We start from the raw sequence: 21092 nt of genomic DNA, 5'->3' as shown, positions 1-21092 counted from the left end.
ATTTTGAAGCAGGAAAAGGTCTTATGGACCATCTCATGTGACCTCTGTGCATCTATCAAGGTCATGCTAGGGACCTGGTGGATAGCACAGGGTCACAAGGTCACACAGAGGAACCCAGAACTGGACCTGAGCTTTGGACTTTGCAGGACATGAGCATTGCCAACCCACTTCTGCATGGAGAAACTAGCTGTTCCCTGCAGTGTGTCTGATCTGGTGGCAGCTTTACTTTGTTTACCACAGAATTCTCTCCACCCCTTGTCCTCATGAAGGGTGACAAGCTCCTCATTGCTCCCCTGGCCACCAATGCTTGCCGTCTTTCTCCCACATGCTCACCTCCTGCCCCACCCTCCCTTGTGGCACGCTGAGCTGAGCTATTGAGGAAGCCACTGTATGGTGACTGCTGCAAAGAGGTTCCCAGGCTTCCTGCTGTCCATGCCTCTACTGAATGCCCAGAAAGTGCACCCTAATCCTGTGGCTCCACTGTCCCTAACCACATCCCTGCTCTCCATGGGCACAAGGACAGGAGTCTCAACTCTTCCTCTGGCAGTGGTGGCAGTGGCAGGACCTCAGTTATCCCTCCCCAGTCCTGCCCACTTTCCATTTTTGCTGTGACGGAATCAGCTCCTACCAGCCCAGGCTTTCAGGTACCATGCTGCCCTCTCTACTTCCCCGGCACCCCTCTTTCAAGCCAGCCTCACAAATCTAGCTCAGATGTGCATGCTTCTTGCTCCCAGGTGCCCTCAAATGTCCCAGATCCACAGCAGTAGCTCTGGCCCACACATTGCAATAAGGCAGTGCCACCAGTGTGTGTGCTTTGAGCTTCTCCCCCTCTGCCTGTGACTGCAGGGAAGGGCTCCTCTTATGTATCAGGTCTTTCTAGCCCTACAGGGTGCCTGGCGCAAAGGAGACCATCCGGAGACATTTGTTGAATGAAGAAGTGATCATTATTACCTCACATATCCCATCTATACAAACATTACGGCTATCCTCCGAGCATGGAGTCCCATCTTTCACTTTATTTGACAAAGAAAAGAAGAAATCATATCCTTCTGCGATACAGTAGAGTTTGCATAAGTCCTGATCTTAAAAAGAAATACACACACAAACACAAATAAGAAAGATACTTAAGCTCAGACCATTTTTGCTCTGAATTTTAGATAGATTTTCTATTTTCCCCATAAAATAATTCCCACAAAATAAAACACTGCAAAGACATTTTTCAGTGGTTTCCTCCTTACATTTGTTTTTATTATTTCTTAATGCTTTGCTCTTAATTTTTACTCTTGTGTTCCTTACTGATCTTTGTCCATTACATAATGGTTGGCACATAGTAGGCATTCAATAAATATTTGTTGGCTTCCTTACAACATTAATGCTTTACTACATTTCAGTGCTCTTTTGTACAAAAGCAAAAGGACATTGTAGTTTTGTATCAATATGCAAAATTCTTACAAATAGAATGTAATAAAAGAATCAACATCATCACTAAATTTCTTCATGCAGTTGATGAAATACATGCAATTTTTAAACAACTGATAAAGAAATGACTTTTAGACAAAATCACTCATATTATGCCCCTGCTCTCTGCTTGGCCTGGGGACTTCTGACCATGCACTGGTCAAGGGAAGACAAGATGCCAGGGCAGTGTAGCAGGGCCAGATCAAACTCACTCCCAAAGCAGTGTGTGACAGTGACCACCCAGAGCTAGGACAACTGGTCTACCTGAACATTGCATTACCCATCACAATTCTTTAATAAGCAAAGACGGCAGACTGCAGGGTAGCACTAGGAAGCAGGGCAGGAGATTTACCTTCCACCTGTGTGTACGGTTTCCACTTGTAGTGCCACCCGCGGAACCTCTTGCTGTTGTACTCAGCACACTGGGCAGCGCGGAAGTCCACACTGTCCTGGGGACACTTCTGGCTGTTGCAAAGTTTCAGGGTACGCGTGGAGCCCTCACAGAACTTCCCTCCGTGGGATGGTCTGAAATGTAGGTTTTGTAGTTAGCAACCTCAGAGTTCAGTGCTACTGTGTTCCTCCTGGGGACTGACATGTACAGGGGAGATGGGGCAGGGGCTTCAATTTACTAAACGGGGGCAGTTAAGGAAGTGCCCTTGGAAGTGGGTGTGGTGTCACATATCTGTTATCTCAGAATTTGGGAGGCTGAGGCAGGAGGATCATGAGTCTGAGGCCAGCCTGAGCTATATAGTGAGCTCAAGGCCACCTTAAACTATATATAGAGAGACTTGTCTCAAAATAAACAAACAAAACAAAACAAAAAGCACAACAAAAAACAGAATGCATACTTGGCAGGAGGGACTGAGACTTCCCCATGTGAACATGACACAATTTCTCTGCATTGCCAGCCTTCCTGTGACAAGGCCAGGACATCAGGACTAAGTTAAACAGTACCTGGAGCCACCCTGGGTGAGGGCACCTGGTGGACAGGTGGAGCCAGGCAGCTGTGTGGGGAGCACCAGGAAGGACTCTTAGGTTTCAGCCCGGGGGCATGAGAAGCCCCACCTCTGGCCCTGTGGGTGACTGTCTGGCACCACCTTGTCCTCTGACTGAAGCCCAATGGAAAACTGAATGTACTGCATGAAAAACTGAAACTTTTGGTTTTGTTTTTCCATGAAAGGATTGATCTCACTGATTTCTGTGCACCTGTGTTCTATACCCTCTTCTAGTGAGTTGGCAGACCCTTAGTATTTCAAATACGTACAGTTAAAATCCACTTCCTGAATATCACTAAATATGGGTTGGTTATTTTTTGCAGGGGTCAGGAAGTTATACACGGTGTGATCAAAATATACGGTGCATCTTTAAAGTTTAAGAAAAATGATTACAATTCCTCTAAAAATCCTCTCCCTCACTTCCAACACACTCATCCCATCATCCTTGCCACTTTCTGAAGCAATTCTGGAAGTCCTCTTTCAGGAGTGTCTTTCGTTGCACTATTGTGGCTACCTTGATATCTTGAATCAATTAAAAATATTACCCTTTCATGGTCATTTAGACTTTGGGGAGGAGCCAGAGTCACATGGTGCCAGGTCTGGTGAGTCACGTGGATAGGGCCACACGGTCATGTTTTTACCAGTCTGCCTTTTCTTTCTTTGGACGGCACTTGGCATTTGCCATGGTGGTTTGGATCACACCTTGTACATTAAAGAGATCAAAGAAGTGCTGGAATCAAATGCCCTCCTTCTTCATGTTTCACATGGCATGGTGTAAGTGCAGAGCTAATGAGAATGTGGCGAGGACAGGCACAGGTACCTGGGATTGGAGCAGAGGCGGTCCCTGTGCGACACTCCTCCCCCGCAGGTCCTGGAGCAGGCGGACCATGGGGACCAGTCTGACCAGCGGCCATGTGTGGGCTCAGGGCCTTCATCCCCATATTTCACACACTGTCCTCCGCGGCACCACTAAACATGGAAAAATAAACGAAAGTCTGCATGTGCAATGGACAGCAAGTAGGTATCTCACCACGGCTGCAGTGGAGAGCTGCACACCAGGCTCACATTCACACTCACCCTCAAGAGGCACCCGATGGAACTGCCTTTAATGCTGCTTCTTTTGTCTTTCCAAATTCACATAGATGAGGGGTGATCCAAACATATGGTAAACGTTTAAATTTTAAAAATTCATCTTTTACGGTAATAGATTTTAAAAACTCAAACATGCATTATATATTCTGATCACCTCCTAGAGGAGATTAGAAAAGCCACTTCAAACATCTGAGCTCCAGGAACGGAATGTAATTTTTCTCTCCTGAGCTTTGTCACAGGCGAAGGCTCCCAGCAGAGCGAGTCTCAGGTGGGGAATCCAGCTGCAGGCCCAAGCTCAGCGCTTGGCTTTGCTGCCCGGTGCTTGGTGCGTTCTCCCTGGAACAGCTCGGAGCTGGTAAAGGTCATGGAGGGCACAAGCAAGGTGGCAGCAGTTTCCACAGAGATAGGTCAGGCTGTGTGGAACTCTGTCCATCCCCCAGGGCTGCAGTGGGTTCAACTCTCCTTCCTTGGAAGATGCACTCAGTGATTTTCATTCTTGCGGAAATCCACGCGAGTGAGGCCTCGACCTCCCTCACACCAATGCTGGCACCGACTGTGCCTCTGCCTGGGGCACTGGGCCCACTGTGGTGTGACGGCACCTGCCAGGAGCTCAGCAGGCCAGGCTCCTGCTGCGGGACAGATGGAGGATGCCCATCCTGGCTGCCTGAGGTTAGAGCCAGCAGCTCTGTGCTGGAGGGAAAGCTGTTACTTGCATAAGGGGAAAATGGCACTGTTACCATGAAGGATGAGCACCTCCATTAAAACTGGACAAGCCACTGGTGTCTGTCCACTGCTGCCATGCAGAAATGGCAGTTTCAAATGGTTCTGTGCAAGATTATTTAAGGAAGAAAAATTGAACCACGAGACAAGCAGTTTTGAAACCCTCATTAATTTAATTCTTTTATTCCTCTCTATAAGCAAGAATAAAAGCAAGAAGTATAAACAAAAAAAGAAAAAAGAGATAAAAAGGCAAAGAAAAGGGAAAGTGTCCCTTTTCCATCTCCCCCGCCCTCACCACAGGTGACAGACTAAAGTCCCGAGGTCCTCTGAGCTCCATGCTGACCCACACACCTCGGAAGCTAGAGCGGAGCGGGAGTGAGGCTGGGTGCTCACTGTGGACGAGGCCTGGAGGGAGGAGGCAGAAGGCAGGAGTGTGGTGACTGTCATTGTTCTTTGTTTCATTGTGTTACTAGAAATTTGGTTGTGGCTTTCCAACACAGGAGGCAGCCAATAGAAAAGCAAGAGTCCACAAGTTAGATAACTCACCAAACAGTTCCAGGAGAAGCTGTCTTGGTTTGCAGATGCAGAGAAGGCCTGGATTTCCTGAATGGAGATAGGCAGGCAGAAGGCAGCAGGCCTGTCTTGAAAGTAAGTGTGTGCATGGTATTCAGGAAGTGATTTTTAGTCTGTTTTTGCCTGGCATTTGTGGGCAGTCTCACTGTGGGTCATGATGCTGCCATCCATGTGATGTCATAACCTGGCAAAGCTCACACGTGCAAAAAGGACAGTGACATTGTAATAGCGTCACTATTTGTTTTTGCCTTTGTTTTGTGGTGCTGGGAACTGAATTGAGGGCCTCTGCACTAAGCTACAACTCCAGCTCTTTATTCTTTGAGACAGGTTTTGGTAAGTCACTAAGTTGCCTGGGCTGGGGTCAAACTTGCATTCCTTCTGCCTTGTCCTCCCAGAGTGCTGGGATCACAGGAGTGCACCACCACTCTGGGATTTTTAAAAAAACACTTTTTAGTGGGAAATTTCAAAGATGCACACAATAATCTAGGAGCTCCTTGAAACAAGCACCCTACTTCACCAGGTCTCCAAGTGCAATGACATCTCACCCTTCTCTCCCCAACCCTGAATCCCAGACTTTATACCAGTTCTTTAAAACTTCACTGTTCAGCCCCAAAATTAAGGATTTCAAAAAGATAGAGACAATTCATTATCATATCTAGAAATTTACAGTAATTCCACAATATCATGAAATGTCCAGGGTTCAGAATTCCACTTGCCTCACTTGTTTTTCTCATCTGAAATGAGATGTTTGTTGAATTAGCTGATGGCTCTTCAATGTCTCTCAATGTCTACTCTTTCTCTCGATTTTCCCTTTCTTGTCAGTTTACTTGTTTGTCTGGTAGAGTCTCTCACACTCCGGATCTTGCTGGCTGCATCTCCAGGGCATCTCCAAACATGGCTCTGTGTCCCCTGAGTTTCTGCATCAGGCAAACTCAGATCCAGGGTGGGAACAACTTGATACATCTTTAGGTTAAGTTACTACATTTTGATTTAGATAGGAATTACTTTAACAAAATTAAAAGTAACCCAGAATGTTTATGTGAATTTTCAACATATGTAGTTTATCCTTTTATCTACTCATTTCCAGTACTGGAGGTTGAACTCAGGACCTTCACACTGAGCTATAGCTCTAAGACTTGTTTTTGAGACAAAGTCTCCCTGAACTGATAAGTTTCCCAGTCTGGGTTTGAACTTAAATTCCTCCTGCCTCAACCTCCCACTATGCCAGGATTACAGGTGTGTGCTGTCATACCTGGCTTATCACTTTATTTTTTAACATATAAGAAAATGGTTATATAGCTCAGTATTTCCTTTTGTTTGATAAATGACAGCAAAGTACACAAAGATTTTCCCATTCTGCTTTTCCATTTGATGCTATGTTCTGCAGATCTTTTCAAAAAGGCTGTGGATATCTTCCTGCTTCCTTTTTTATAATTGTATAATACTCTACCAAGTGTTTCATTTTTATGAGCCAATTTTTTTCTTGATGGACATTTGTATCATTTTCAGTCCTTTGCTTGGATAATCATAGCTGCAATTAATTTTCTTGGACATGAATCTTTTGCTATTCCTGCCTGAGTTTAACTTTTTTACTTTAAAAATAATTTTAAAAAACTTTCAGAGAATTTGAATCAAAAGCACTCTTATCTTCTCCCAAGGGGGGTTAAGGGATGATACTTAGGTACGTGTCCACACAGGCATGTGCCCATGCACAGATGTATGCACACACACAATTCTGGATGCAGCTTCAGACAGAGCACAGATGTGTGCAGAGTCAGGTTAGGCATAGACCCCTGCACTCAAAAGCAGCAGTTCCCACATCTGTGGCTTTGCTTTTAGCTTCCTTGTCTCTGATAAATGACAGGACCTGCCACAGAACTTTTGCCTTCCTGCTTTTGCATTCGATGCTTGAAGTCTTTGTTTCCTGAGGTCAACCTCAGACTGAGAATATGAAATAGAAAATTATGGAAACAATTCATGAGTTTTAAAAGGCATCATTCTGCACAGCAGGATGAAACCCTGCACCTTCCTGTCTGCTCCTGCTCTCCTGGGGTGAAGCACAGCCTACCTGGACCACTGGCCTCGTTCCTCATGTTCTCACCATTTTGGCTGTGGATATGGATATCCTGGACTGTGAAACAGCATCTTTGTCACCTGAAGGTGCTGTACCACCTTCCATTATCACCGGAAGAAGGCTGAGCACGCGACAGTGATGCACAGCTCTACCTTGGCACCACGAGCTTCAGAATTTGTCCCATCCTGCACGTCACACTTTGACAAGGATAGCTGTCCCAGTGCCAGGTGCCTGCATGGGTCTCAGGGAGCTTGGGAACAGTACACCCCTGATTTCTTGTCACTCTCTGGTGCTCTGTGCATTGTAAGTGATCATCTTGGATCACAGGAAGGTGAGGACACTTCTGAGCACTATGAGACTTCCACTGGCCTAGGAAAAGGCTAAGATGAAGGCTCTGGGGAACTTTCCAAAAGAATTTCTCATTACTTGTTTCTTCCGGAAAACGTGTTGTTCAGTACCCATCAGTCCTTGCAGTCCTCTCGAGTTCTGGAACCAACTGATGATGCGGTCTGAGGGTTGACTGCATCTCAGAGAGGCCACACTCACAGAGCCTTCATTTTGGTGTATTGTGATAGCTGTTCTGCTTCACACCATCACTTGTTGCAGTTAATCTCCTGTAGTGCTGTATCGCAGGGTTGTGTGTGTGCAGGAAAAGTGCAGTCAGGGCTGGCTGTGCTCATGTTTTCAGGCGCCACCTGGCCATCTCAGAAAGGTGTCCACTGTGCACCATGAGATCTCCTTTTGAGGAGAGCCGTGTGGTTTTGGTCACCACTGTCGATTCCATTGAGGGACAGTGTGCTTCATGACAGAGGGCACTTCCTCAGGAGGACATCACGTGGACACATCTGTGTCTGGTGCGATCACTGCTGACAGCTGTCACTCCGTACACAAGCCCAGTGGCACAGGGGAGCACACACACACAAACAGTGGAAACTGACAGGGTCCCCTCAGAGTGCCACCATGAGGATCAAGTTTGGCCCTAAAACATAAACTGAATCTTGCTCAAGTGGCAGCAGCAGCGGGGCAGCAGGGGCCCTGCAAGGCAAAGGCAGCACTGCGGGGCCCACAGAGACAGGAAGGTTTGCTGACGCCTTTAGGTGGACCAGCTTCCCACATACAAGTGCACAGCGACACATGAAACATACAAGTGCGAAGGGGAGGGTGGTGAGAGAGCTCCTGCGGAGTGTGCGGCCACTTCCAGCCAGGGCTTGGGTTCCCGCCTCCTGACGGACTGCAGTCTTCCAAATGCAAAGGGAAGAATGAGGTCTAAACGGTAAGGGAAAATAATTTCAAGTACTACGGAAAGTCAATGCAATGGTACTTTCAGGTTGAATGAAATGTAACAAGAACCTGTGGAGTGCTCTGTGGGAGCATCACACCGATAGCCCTAAGAAAAAGAAAAGCACTTGAGCAAGAACACGGAGGCCAGGGCAGCCAGGGCTTCCCACCCTCGCTGTGCGGGTAAATGCCCGATGTCCTCCAGCAAGCAGAATCCCACGCTGCCTACCCCATCATACACGTTTTCTCCTTCAAGAAACTGAAAGCATTTTTGTCACCTTTTATAATAGATTAATTGAACTGCAGCTGCCTACATCCCTAGAAGAATCTAATTATCAATCTCACCCCGTGGGCTGGGTGCAGGAAGGGAAGGTCCCCTGGGCCCCTGCACTTCCTCCGGGCGCAGCGGGGGTGCTTCAACCCGAGTTGCACCTTGGCTGTGTTGGTGATGCTGGAAAGGCCTCTGTTTGCAGTTACCTTTACATGTTTAGGATGTGGCATAACTTGACGTTTAAACATGGTAGAACAGACATATATTTATAGATTTGTTTTCATAGTTGTTGTATTGCTACAGAGGCCACAGAGTAAAAATTGAAAATAATTGCAGTGGTATTTTGAGTCTACTACATTTCTATATTCATCAATAATTTTTGCATTCTAACTAGAAATATCAATGTGGTCACTGGTTAAATCAAATGGATTAACAATATTACGCTTACATGATAAGGTAATTTCAAGTGCTCTACCACTAAGCCATATTCCTCAGCCCAGATAATTCTTAAATTGTAATGACAAAGTTGTCACCCTCTACCGGTTGCTAATGAATTTGCTATCGTAGCTGAGCATGGTGGCACACTCCTGTAATCCCAGCACTCCAGGAAGTTGAGGCAAGAGGACTGTAAATTTGAAACCCAACCTGAGTGCTTTAGTGACCCTGTATCAAAATAAAAACTAAAAAAGTACCAGTGATATAGCTTAGTGCAAAGGCCCTGGGTTCAATTCTCAGACTGCAAAGCAAAATAAAACACAAACAACTTTCTATCTTATATGTTTCTTCTCTTCTGCTAACATAGTTCTGCCTCTTTTCACTGGGGCAGCCACAGGTCAAAACTGTCTCCTGCCAGGTCTTCAAGAGGATGCTTGGAGACCCGAGCATCACTAATGCTGGCCTATGTTACTGATCAATTAGGGCTAATGGTTTAATCCGCCTCACACTAAACAGGTGCACTCACCGTCTATTGCCTAACTGTTGTATCTATTAACTCCAGATCGCTCATCAATCACGTTCCCCCAAAAGTGATAGCAAGTACCAATATGAAGCAAAGACTGTGCTTTGACAGGGTGACCAAACAAGTGTGTGCCCAGACCTGTGCAGAATCCCAGGTAAACCCCAGGAGACACAATCACAGGCCCTGAAGGGCTGTCTGGCTGCTGCCCCCAGCAGTGGCTTCTTACCATGTCCTGCCCACACAGGGTGCCCTCTGCTGCTGGCATGAACTTCGTCTCACACTTTCTTCCCATCCGATGGCACCACAGGGCTTTGCAGATGTCCTAATGGGGAAAAAGCTCATCAGTGTTGCAGTGAGCCGTGCACCTACAATAAAATATCATGGAAAGTTCAAGGGAAAGAAACTGACATAAACTGAAAGCGGTAGATGCACATGAGAGATGAGCAACTGGAAGACCTATGTCCTAGACTTACTTCAACTTAATTCATCCTTGAAACTGTACTTATATTTACTCTTCATAAATTTAACATTAATTTTCTAAATTAAAAAATAGAATATGTTTAATCTAAACATTGTGGAAAACTATAAAATTGAGAAAATCCAACTAAACATTTTATACTTTACTGTTTTCAACTTTACCTTCTACTAAACTCTCCAGGTCTGAACCTTAATGTTTAAAGAAAAAATGATTAGGACTTTGTTGGTTCACTCAGCCATCATTCATCTATCCATTCATCCTTCTATCCCTCCCTCTACACATTCGTCTTTCCATTTATTCATCCATCCATCCATCCATCCTTTCATCCATCCATCATCCATCCATCATCCATCCATCATCCCAGAACCTTTGATGAAAACTTAAAACATGCAGACATCTTGTGAAGGAAGGGGTTCCATTATGAGTAGGACCTGCCCTGTAGTCTGGGTGTGGCCTTATGGGCTCCTTAAGGGAACTTGCTGCAAAGCCCTGTAGAGTGTTCACTGATGGAACAAAACAGGGTGCAGGGTGAGCCTGCAAGGGGAGAAAGTGCTTTGCCTGGAGTGTGCAGAAAGGGGTCACGGGAGCAATGAAGCCCAAGGCAGCTCCTGAGCGGGGGTGTTTGTTGGGCTGAAAGGGGGTGATCTCAGCCAGGGCGAAGGATGGTGATTGAGGACTCAAGAATGAAGAGTGTGTGCAGAGGAAGCCCCCAGGGCTGGTCTGGCAGGGACTAAAGCAAGGACTGAGCCTGATAAACTACAAAGGCTCTCAAGGTTGAGGGACCCGTGTTTACTTTCACTGCCACTTAGTGACCTCCAGAAGTCTGCACCTGGGGCCTGATGACCCCTGAGGAATGCTGGCGGTAGCTTTGGTTGGGAATGATGAAAACATTTTCCGAACCATCTGCACAACAGTGGTGAATATTTAATCAATGCTGCACTATTTTCCAAGAAATTTAATGACTGCTGGGTGGTGATGTGTATTATAGAGAAAATGTACTGCAGTGAAGCAACATAGTTCTGCTTCAAAGACGGCACTGCAGTCTCATTCTTGATCTCAGTGGTGTTAAAAGGAAGTCTGCTAGCAAGGTGTGGAAGTACACAGCTGTGACCCCAGCGCTCAGGAGGCTGAGGTAGCAGGATCGTGAGTTTCACGCCAGCCTAAGCTACACAGTGAGCTCCAGGCCAGCCTGAGCTCCATGGCGAGACCCTGACTCAAAAGTATATCTAAATAAATGGGGTCTTTTGTGCAAGTCATCTCCCAAAGGGTTTCATTTTTTACAATCCATCTTAATTTTACCTTCACAAAACCAATTTTTCAATCTCCTCCCAAACCACATTACCCTCTGTACATTTAAAAATTAAGGTATGAACTAAAGACACAGCCTCCTATCTTTCCTGTTTGTGTCTTCCTCACTAATAAACCAGCCTTTGGGAACTTAGAATCTTAACAAGCAAACTTGCAGTGGTTAAACTCTGATATTAATTGCTTTTATTCTGGGCTGTTCATAAACTCTCATATGGCTGCACTCACTGTGCCGTGAAATCTGTTTTTCTGTGCATCTACCACGGGGATTAATGTCCCACGTGGGCACCAGTGCTCTGCTTGGCTCGCATCACAGAGCGATGTCCCGCGCTGCTCTCAAAGGACTGCAGCTGAGGTTTCTGTGCAGCACTCCTCGGTGCACGGATCAGCTGGCTGTTCGGGGACTCAGTTCATGGCCAGAGAGATATTCTGAGATCTAGAAGTGGAATCTATACAAGCAGGAGCCTGGGTGTCTGCAGCTCTCCATGGAGATGCCTGGGCACTGGGCAGCTTGAGAGAATAACAGGGCTCCCTTGGACCTGGAGCTAGTGGGCCAAGGTTCTGTGTCTGGGTGACAATGTGGAGGGCAGGGAGACCAGGGGCCTGGGAGGGGCTGGGGCAGGAATTCTTGCCCTTGAATGGTGGCTCCCAGAGACCTGGGGGTGGGTGTGATGCTGACCTATTGACCCAGGATGCTGGGTGTACATGTATGAGGGATGAATGAATGAAAAAGAGGGCACTTACAGCATGCTGGGTGGCTGGGAGAGGGCCACAGTGGTCCAGTAGAGGGTTTGGGCATCTGAGCTGTGGAGGCAGAACTGGTGTGGATGGGGCAGGGCCAATGGGTCAGGGGAGGTGGGAACCCTGTCTGTCTCTGTAGATGCCTCCACGTCCCGGGGCTGAATGAAGTGGCTACAGGTAACGTGCCCAGCTCAGGCAGGTGCCAGACCACTCCTCTCTCTTCAAGGCTGGAGGAGATTCGGGCTCAGGCACAGGTCTCAGCCTGTGATCCTGCTCCACTCTGGTCGCTGTGACCGTGGGGGGGATGGAGCACAAATTCTCTGGACTCTTTCTGAGACTATGCAGGACAAACAGTGCAAATGGTGCTTCACCAAATTAACTTAGTTTATATACTTTATCATCAGAATCTGCCACCGCAGTTGACACCTAAATGCCTTTCAGACAAACTGAACACATAGTAGTTTCTGAGCAAAGCAGTAACAGAATTGTGATAAAGTTAACGATGATTCATAGACTGCGATCATAAACAGATGTCCAAGAGGACTCAGGAGAGGACCGAAGTGTGGGATTCAGGCTGCCACTCAGAGAAATTCCAGATTAATCTTCACGTTTCAGTTTTCGGGAGCACTATGTAGAATAAAGAAATATGGGTAGAAGATCTACGGGCTGTGGCTTCCAGTTTTTCTAAACCCAAACCTCTCAGGTTAAGGGCTCACCCTGCAGCATGAGGCCCACTAATTTGTCTGTGCCTGGCTCAGGCACCTGTGCTTTCAGCCTTGCCTTGGCACCTGTTCAGTCCTCAATTCCAGTCCTCCAGACTGGAATAAATTTTACAGCCGGAGGAACCTGACACAGCACATGATCCAAGCGAGTGTTTTTCAACACATCAAATAGCACCTGAGACCCTTGACAACCTATGGATATAAACGCCTGCCTTAAGAACACAGCCCTCTGTTCCGGGCCACCCAATACAGACTCTAGTGTCTCAAAAGTTAGATGACAAAATGAAATTAAACATTTAGCTTCTACTAAGGTTCAGTTCACCTCCCGACTTCTGGACATAATGCACAGTGGTGGTATTGAACCATCACAGCTTTATTTCATGGTGTGCTTAGTGAAACTTCAGAGTGTTTCTGGAGCAAGCATCCTATTAAATCGTGATTCTTGAGTCAGGCAGCGGGGAATGTGAGACTCACTGGGTGTGGGTGGAGCTGTCAACTGAACAACAAGACCCGGATAGGAGGAGATCAAATTTCAAAGTCATTTTGGCCACTTACATATCAGACTCCAGGGTCAGGCCACCAAGCAATGTGGCTGGATCACAACTGCACTTAATAAAGACACAATGTTTGTGGTACTTAACGCTTCACTTGATGCAAGGAAGCCAAAACCTACACAGAGCACGTGCTCAGCTTTTGTCTTTGTAGCAGAGGAATGCTATCTTAAGTGAAAGCTCTCAACCAGGAGTGTACACCATACTTCAAGGGTTTTGCTTCAGAGACCAATTTCAGTAAAACTGATTTAGTTAGGCTGAACATACAAACCTGACCTCAAATGAAACCAACACCCCAATGACCCTGTCAGAAATACACCGGGGCGCTTCATCTTTGGGAAGAGTGTGCCACCAGCCTCACCTCTGTCTGTCTGCACTGGTCCCTCCAGAAGTGTGAACTATGAAGGTAGTTGCGAATGATGTTACAGTAGGATATGCAATGAATTGTAACTGTCTATGTTTCACCCAATATGATGCTTTGATCAATATACATCAGTGGACAAAGAAAGCTGTTGTCAAGAATTCATACTCAAGAATGTAAGCACACATGCACATATACCAAAGATACGTTCATTTATGCAAAAGAAGGACTCACATGCATTTGTATTATGTGTTGTATCATAAGGTATTTAAGGGAGAGTGATTCCTTACTATAATATCATACATCCATCTCCACCCAGGCCAGCAAAGTTCTACCAAGCTGCTTTAATGCACCAGAAACTATGCCAGACATTGCATAATTTGCTGGTTATTTATCATTTTATATTCTCTCTTTGGAAAACTTTCTGATCATTACCGTTCATCGCTACAAAATATACACCTTTTAAAGTAATTTCAGCAGGAGTTAATTTCAATAATTAAGTTTTAAAAAAATTCATAGTGTTCTGAGATATCTCAATCTACCTGAAAAATGAATCTCCACCTGCCACATTGTGTCTGATTTTGGGATTTGTTATATTGGAGATTCTGGCCATAGAAATAGAAATTAATATAGAAAAAGAAAATACATAGTGTAGGGAAAGGGGACAGATAGACAGGCAGGAAAATTATAGGGTAAAGCCTCCGTAAGCTTTTTGGCTAATCCTGACTAAAAGGTGTCAAAGTTTCACTGGAGAAAGCAATTTATAAGAGAAGAAAAAAGCTGATAAACCAAGCAGGCACCCTAATTCAAATTCAGTGGTCAGGTTCAATATTGACCTGATAGGGAAATTTAATTCAGTTCTTGTCCAATTCAGTTCGCAACCAGGATCATTGAAAGAATTAAGTTCATGAACCAAGGTACCATTGTACTTATAATATCCAATCCACTGTAAATGCTAAAGAAATGGTTGTCATACTATATTGCCTAATGAATAATAAAGAAAAAAATTGGGTTCATGATCAGTACCAAGGCAACTTTCCCCAAATATTTTCTATCCACAGGTGGTTGAGTCTATGGATGTCAAACTGCAGATACAAAGGGCTGAGAGTCTATTTCAAAAGGTGTTTTCCCTACTGAGCACGGTAAGTACCTGCTAACAAACTTTGAAAATATAAACAAAAATCTTTCCCAATCTACAAAGCAGTATGGAAATATTATGTGCCCGACGATGTCAGGCCTTTGACACGGGCAGCACCGCAAGGGAGGCAACACCCTGGAAGGGAAGACACGGGCTGGGTGCCCCTACCTGCCGGCCTGGAGCAGACAGATCCTGCTGGGGTGGGGTCAGGTTGGCCCAGCAGGCTCCTGTCCAGAGGGTGCAGAGGTGGGAAGTGACGTCTGGTCGCATGAGGCTGTGGGCCTCGGACCAGGGCCAGGGGAGGCCCAGAGGCCTGCGCTGAGGCCTCCTGCACATCCTGTCTGAGAGGAGCCACTAATGGCACAGGATGCAGCTCCATGCAACCCAGGGGAGGAGCACGGCCGCCCAGGGCTGGAAGAAGGAGTGATGCAGCCGTCAGGGCTCTGAGGCACACAGCTGAGGGCCGCAGGGAGCACCCTGGGCAGAGGACGAACCCAGGCACTGCCAAGGACCACAGGGGAGGTGCAGACTACGCGCAGAGCAGAGGGAAGCAGAGACCACGGGGGTCACAGGGGGGAAGACAGAGCCCAGAGGGTGCGTAACCTCAGTGACACAGACATCTGTTCCAAAGTCATGCATTGTAAATATGTTCAAGACAGAACAGGAGAAAGTGGACAGAAATGAACAAGGGAGGAATTTCAGAAGAGAAATATAAAGCCAGATGCAATTCTGCAACTGGAAACTAATAACCTATACGTGTATTTCACTGAGTTATCTAAAACATGATTGGAAATGGCAGAGGGAAGATAAAAAATACGACCAATTCCTTTATTGGCAATAATTGTCTAGAAAAAACTGAGCTCAACTTGTTGCTCAAGTATATAAAAGAATAAAGAAAAACACTGCTTATAATTCCAGCAAAAATAATCTTGAGAACATAGAGTAAATTAATTACATTTTCTGGTTAAAAAGAAAAACTTGAAATAACTCGTGGCTAGCAGATACATGCAACAAGAAATACTTGAGAAGTTATTCGGGCCATAGGAAAAAGATATCATCTTGAAACTGAAATTTATAGGGAAGCACAAATATTAAATGATAAATATGTGGGAAATATAAAGATGGTCTTATTTCTAAAAGCAAAAATTTAAAACAGAAACTATTGTATCATGTGGCTTTTAACATGCACAGAAATAAGATATGACAGCACGAGGTACAGAAGTGACACACAGAGTATTTGTTGCAAGGATCTTGCACTGCACACAAGGTGATAAAATATTGATTTTACAGACGAAATTAAGGATAATGTAGTAATTTCTGGGGCAAGTAAAAAGGAGTACTATGTACACTAAAGCTAAAAAGCAAGTACAGTGTAAAAATAGAAATTTTTTTTTTTGGTACAGAGGATTGAACTCGGGTCCTTGTGCTTGTGAGGCAGGCAGCGGAACCACTGAGCTAAATCCCCAGCCTAAAAATAGAATTTTTAACAAATAATTTAATTCAAAAGAAGGAAGAGAACAAGAAACATGAACAAAGAAATGAAACAAAACAAATAGAAAAATGATACATTTAACTGCATCACATCAGTAATTACATTAAATATAAAATGATTAAATATTCTTTTAGAAGGTCAGAGACTGTTCTGTTGAACAGAAAAATAACATGAAATAAAAGAATGCTTACAACACACACACATTTTATATAAATAAATCCACAGGAAGAGGATTAAAAGTAAAAATGTAAATAACACTGCTAAATAAAATATGATGTGGCTGTATCAGGTAAAATAGGATTCAAGAAATGTAACATGACCAGTACAATTTTGTAATGATAAAAGAGCCAGGAAGACATAATAATCCCAAATATGTGTGCACCCACATATGGAGATTCAGAAGCACAAAACAAGAGCTAGGAGAAGTAAAGGGAGAAATGGAAACACGCAGGAGATTTTAACCCACACCTCTATAGAGTCACGAGACAGGCGGTAAGCAGCACAGGGGATACAGAGGATGTAGGAAAGATCCCCAACTAAAAAATAGGTGTTTCTGGAATACTCTAACCATTGCAGAATTCACACCCATGTGTCCACGACTTTGTGGAAATAAGCTGCCTCTTCACTGAGATGCTGGTGACAGAGGTGCATGTTTGCCAAAATTTAAATTTTATGCATCAGATGAATATATTTCACGGCATGAAAATATTTCTTCAGTAGTGAAAAAACATCCTGCAATTGACTTGTTGGCTGTGTTTTCTAAATGACATTAGGATACCATGAATGATATGGTCTATGGACACAAAGTAGAATAATCCGGAGACCAGAGCTACAATCTAGAATGTTCCAGCTTTAAAAGAACACACCAGTTGTGGCCCCTTTACCTTAACAAACACAAGAGTGACCCACGAGTAACAAAATCTGAGAGAATTTGTATCTTCTGTTCACAAAGAGAGCAACAGCAGGAAAACACAGGGGTTCTGGGCCGAGTTCGCATCCCCGTCCACATGGAGATCTCCCAGCCGCAGAGATGGAACCGCTGCTGGCACAGGGCCCAGTCCGATCTTTGCTGGGAAACACTTGAGTTTAGAAGGAAGAAGGTGACCCCGCTGGCTCCAAGTCGGGAGCATCCCCAGCATGTTCTGCCATGTTGGGGGTTTTCTGGAAGACTGTACATATGGTTTTTGTCTACTTATGTTTGATTTCATTATAAAGTAGAATAAAAGAAACCTCAAAACTAGTTACTTTGATTTGATTTATGAGTAGCTTTCCTTGTGGTTCAGTAGAGCCATTTCTAAATCTCTGATCTCCCTGTTCAGCAGGAGAACATGAGTCTGTTTATATAGAAAATCACCTGGAGGGGGTCATGGGACACTGTCCCTGAGGCTGATGCAGTAGATAGCAGCTTGTAGAGAAACTATGCTATAAATACCTTATTGGGGAATTTAATAACCAAAAGCCCCAGACAGGCAGCTGTTTTCTAATAAAGTAAATTATGCTTATATTTTCTTAATACTATTTGAAAAACATGCAGAGTATTAATTTGAAAACTTACACTGATTGAAAGTTTTGCTGGGCCCCATGTGATAAATCAGGAAGAAAGGTCTGATCTAACAGGCCAAGTCAGTTCTCAAAAGAAAGCTGATACCCACAGCAGTATCTACCATGATGTTCTCTGCCAGAAAAACATGTGTTTCCTGTTACATAGGTCCAGCCCTCACATACAGGATCTGACATTTGGTAGGCACCCAATAATTGTAGAATACATCAATGTCAGTTACACTAAATAAAACGATTTTATGAATCATATTGCACTGAGCATTTGCCAACATTCACTTGCCTTTTTAAAGTCCAGCATGCAGAGCTTGGCTTTCTCTCCAAACTGCCACTTGCACTGTGTGTTTGCATCATACAACTCTCCTGGCAGCTTCTCGGGGTACTTGTACTCCTTCATAGGCTTCGGCTGGTCGGCAAGGCATATGGCTTGGGCAGTGCTGAAAGAGAGGAGATGCCTGCTAGTGACAGCTCAAAGCGCTCCCAAAGATGCCAATCAGCTGTGCCTCTACCTTTAGTGCAACTTCACAATATGGCTCGCAGAGAAAGAAGGGACATTTTTTACCTGAAGTCCAGTTTAACATTTAGCTTAATTATATTTAAACACAGGGGCCACATTTTTTTCTGAAATTGTTTATAATATATTTTACCTTTTCTAAGAAGATGATTTGGTCTTCATACAGCATTATGGGGAAAAGTGAAACTGAATAACCCCAACCAGATGTCCAACATGACAGGTTCCCTATTACTGACACCTTTTACAAGCTTTTCCAGCAAATAATCACAAAATGGAACTGGGGATTGTAACAGTCAAAACATAATTAGACTTCTCAAAGACCAAAACTAATCCCCACCCCTTTCCCCCTTTCCCCCTTTCCCCCCTTCCCCCCTTCCCCCTTTCCCCCTTCTTTCCCCCTTCTTTCCCCCTTTCCTTTTCCTTTCCTTCCTTCCTGTCTTCCTGCCTTCCCTCCTCTCTCCTTCTTTTCCTCTCTCCCTCCTTTCTTCTCTTCCTTCCTCCCTCCTTCTCCCTTTGCTCCTTATCTCCATCCTCTAGCCTTCCTTTCTTTTGTTCCAGGTTGGGGAACATCTACGCCATACTTTACAGCTTCCACAAGATCTTCAAGGACACCAGGTTCCCACCATTGACTGTCTATACTCAGCCCAATTTCTGACTAGATCCCAAGTCCAGAAGGAATTTAACTCATTGAAGTTGGCTAGTAGGTGGCTAATGAACAAATAACGATTTTTTTACAGAGATGGAATGTTCCTTTCACTACCAGGATACTTTTGGTATAATCTATGCATTTTGGGGAGGATATATACATTTTTTGTGTTTTCAAGTAGCTATTAAATCCTGCCTGTCAATTTCAGCATCCCCCCAAATCCCTTAAAACCAAAAATCTATAATCATAATAAATTAAACAATGGCAGATCATCCCCAAAAGGCTGTGCGTGGTTATCCACCTTGCATAGGAAATCTCTGGCTTCAGTCTCCAGAGCTGTGTTCCCAGATTTCACTGCCTTGGAGCTAAGGAGTCTGTACACAAAAAATCAGCAAATGGCCAAGATGGATTCCCTATAAACTCTACCAAACATTTAAGGAAAACAATCATGCCAGTTTTCTACAAAATCTTCCAGAAAATGCAAGCAGAGGCCATACATCCTAACATATCCTATGACGTCAGCATTAAAGTAATAACAAAAGCAGTAAAAGCTATAAGAAAACTACAGATTGATATTTTCTCATGAACATAAATGCAAAAAGTCTTCACCAAAAACACTAGCAAATTAAATCTAACAATACATAAAATGAATCATATGCTATAAACAAGTGGGGTCAATTCTACGGATGCAGGGCTGTTTCAACACTGAAATGTAAATTAATGCAATCCATTTTATCAAGTGACTAAAGGTGAAAAGTCACATGGTCATATCAAACAGCGCAGAAAAAGTATCACCAAAATCCTACACCTATTCTTAGCAAACTAGGAATAAAGGGGAGCCTCCTCATGTTGATAAAGAACATCTCTGAAAACCTCCAGCTAAAATCATAATAATGATGAAAACATGAAGCTTTCCTACTAAGACTAGGAACAAATTCAGGCTACCCCTTCTGTCACTTCAACGCATAGCGAAGTCTCAGCTAATGTAACAAGACAAGAAAAGAAAAGTTACACAGACAGAGAAGGATGAAGTAAATCTCTCTGTTTGTAAATGGCATGGTTATCTATGGAGACAATTTAAAAGAATGAGCACTAGACTCCTGGACCCAATAAGCAATTATAGCAAGGTTGGAGGGAATAAAAGTTAATATGAAAGAGTCAATGGTTGTTCAATATACGAGCAACGAAAAAATGAAATCTATTTGGAGTATAAAAAATATGATTTATGATAGCACTCCCAAAATAAAACACATAGATGTAAATGTAGGAAAATATTTGCATGAGACCTTTATGAGAAAAAACACAAAACTTTGATAAAGAAAAAATCAAAGAACTAGGTAAATGAGATAGTCCATGTCCATGGACAGGAAGACTCAGTGCGGTCAAGAAGTTATCTCCTCCCACTTTGATTTACAGAATCAATACAATCCCAAAATTCAAGCAAGATATTCTGTGGATATATAAACTGATTCTAAAATTCCTATGTAAGGCAAAAGATCCAAAATAATCCACACAAAACTGAAGGAGAAAAATGAAGTTCAATGACTGATACTACTCAACTTCAAGACTTGCTGTAAAGTTACAGTAACCAAGAAAATGGAATACTGGTTAAAGAATAGAATCAGATCAATTCGAGAGATCAGAGGGCTCAATGCTAGACCCACAAATATAGTCCACTGGTCCATGACAAGACAGTAGAGGCCATAGAAAGAAGAAAAGACGGCCTTTTCAACAAATACTACTGAACAACTAGACATCTATGTGCTAAAAAAGAATCTTTATACATTCTAGGCACATTATGGGGTTCACATTTCTTGATTTCAAGATCAACTATAAAGTTATAGTCATTTTGGCAAAAGGATAGACATATAGATCAACAAAACAGAACAGGGATTCCAGAAATATATCAGCCCTACATGGTCATTAATTTTTTTGACAAAGTTATAAATTTAATTGATTCTAATGAAAGTCTGTACTTTTCATTAAATGGAACTGAAAATATTGGGCTACCTTAAAAATAGAACTGTGATCCATAACTTACACCATACAGAAAACTTAACTAAAAGTTGGTCTTTAACCTCAATATATAATGAAAAACTACACTCCTACAAGAAACTAGACCTTAAACCTTTCACAAAATTCAGCTCAGAATGGATCATTGATCTAAA

The 21092-nt window shown here is 43.8% G+C and overlaps 1 protein-coding gene across 1 annotated transcript in view; it reads right to left on the bottom strand.

Moving 5' to 3' along the window:
- The window catches only part of Adamts16 (ADAM metallopeptidase with thrombospondin type 1 motif 16), a 135923-nt gene that overhangs the window by 51356 nt on the left and 63475 nt on the right, over positions 1-21092 (bottom strand). The window contains 5 exon segments of the mRNA XM_004845263.3: positions 952-1082; positions 1811-1983; positions 3274-3422; positions 9646-9741; positions 18048-18201. Coding sequence (XP_004845320.2) covers positions 952-1082; positions 1811-1983; positions 3274-3422; positions 9646-9741; positions 18048-18201 — 703 coding nt within the window.

Source organism: Heterocephalus glaber, unplaced genomic scaffold, assembly GCF_053883595.1.
Source record: "Heterocephalus glaber isolate CG9 unplaced genomic scaffold, H.glaber_assembly_v1.0 deba00001537, whole genome shotgun sequence".
Classification (NCBI taxonomy): domain Eukaryota; kingdom Metazoa; phylum Chordata; class Mammalia; order Rodentia; family Bathyergidae; genus Heterocephalus; species Heterocephalus glaber.
This window is presented reverse-complemented; position numbering and strand designations above follow the sequence as displayed.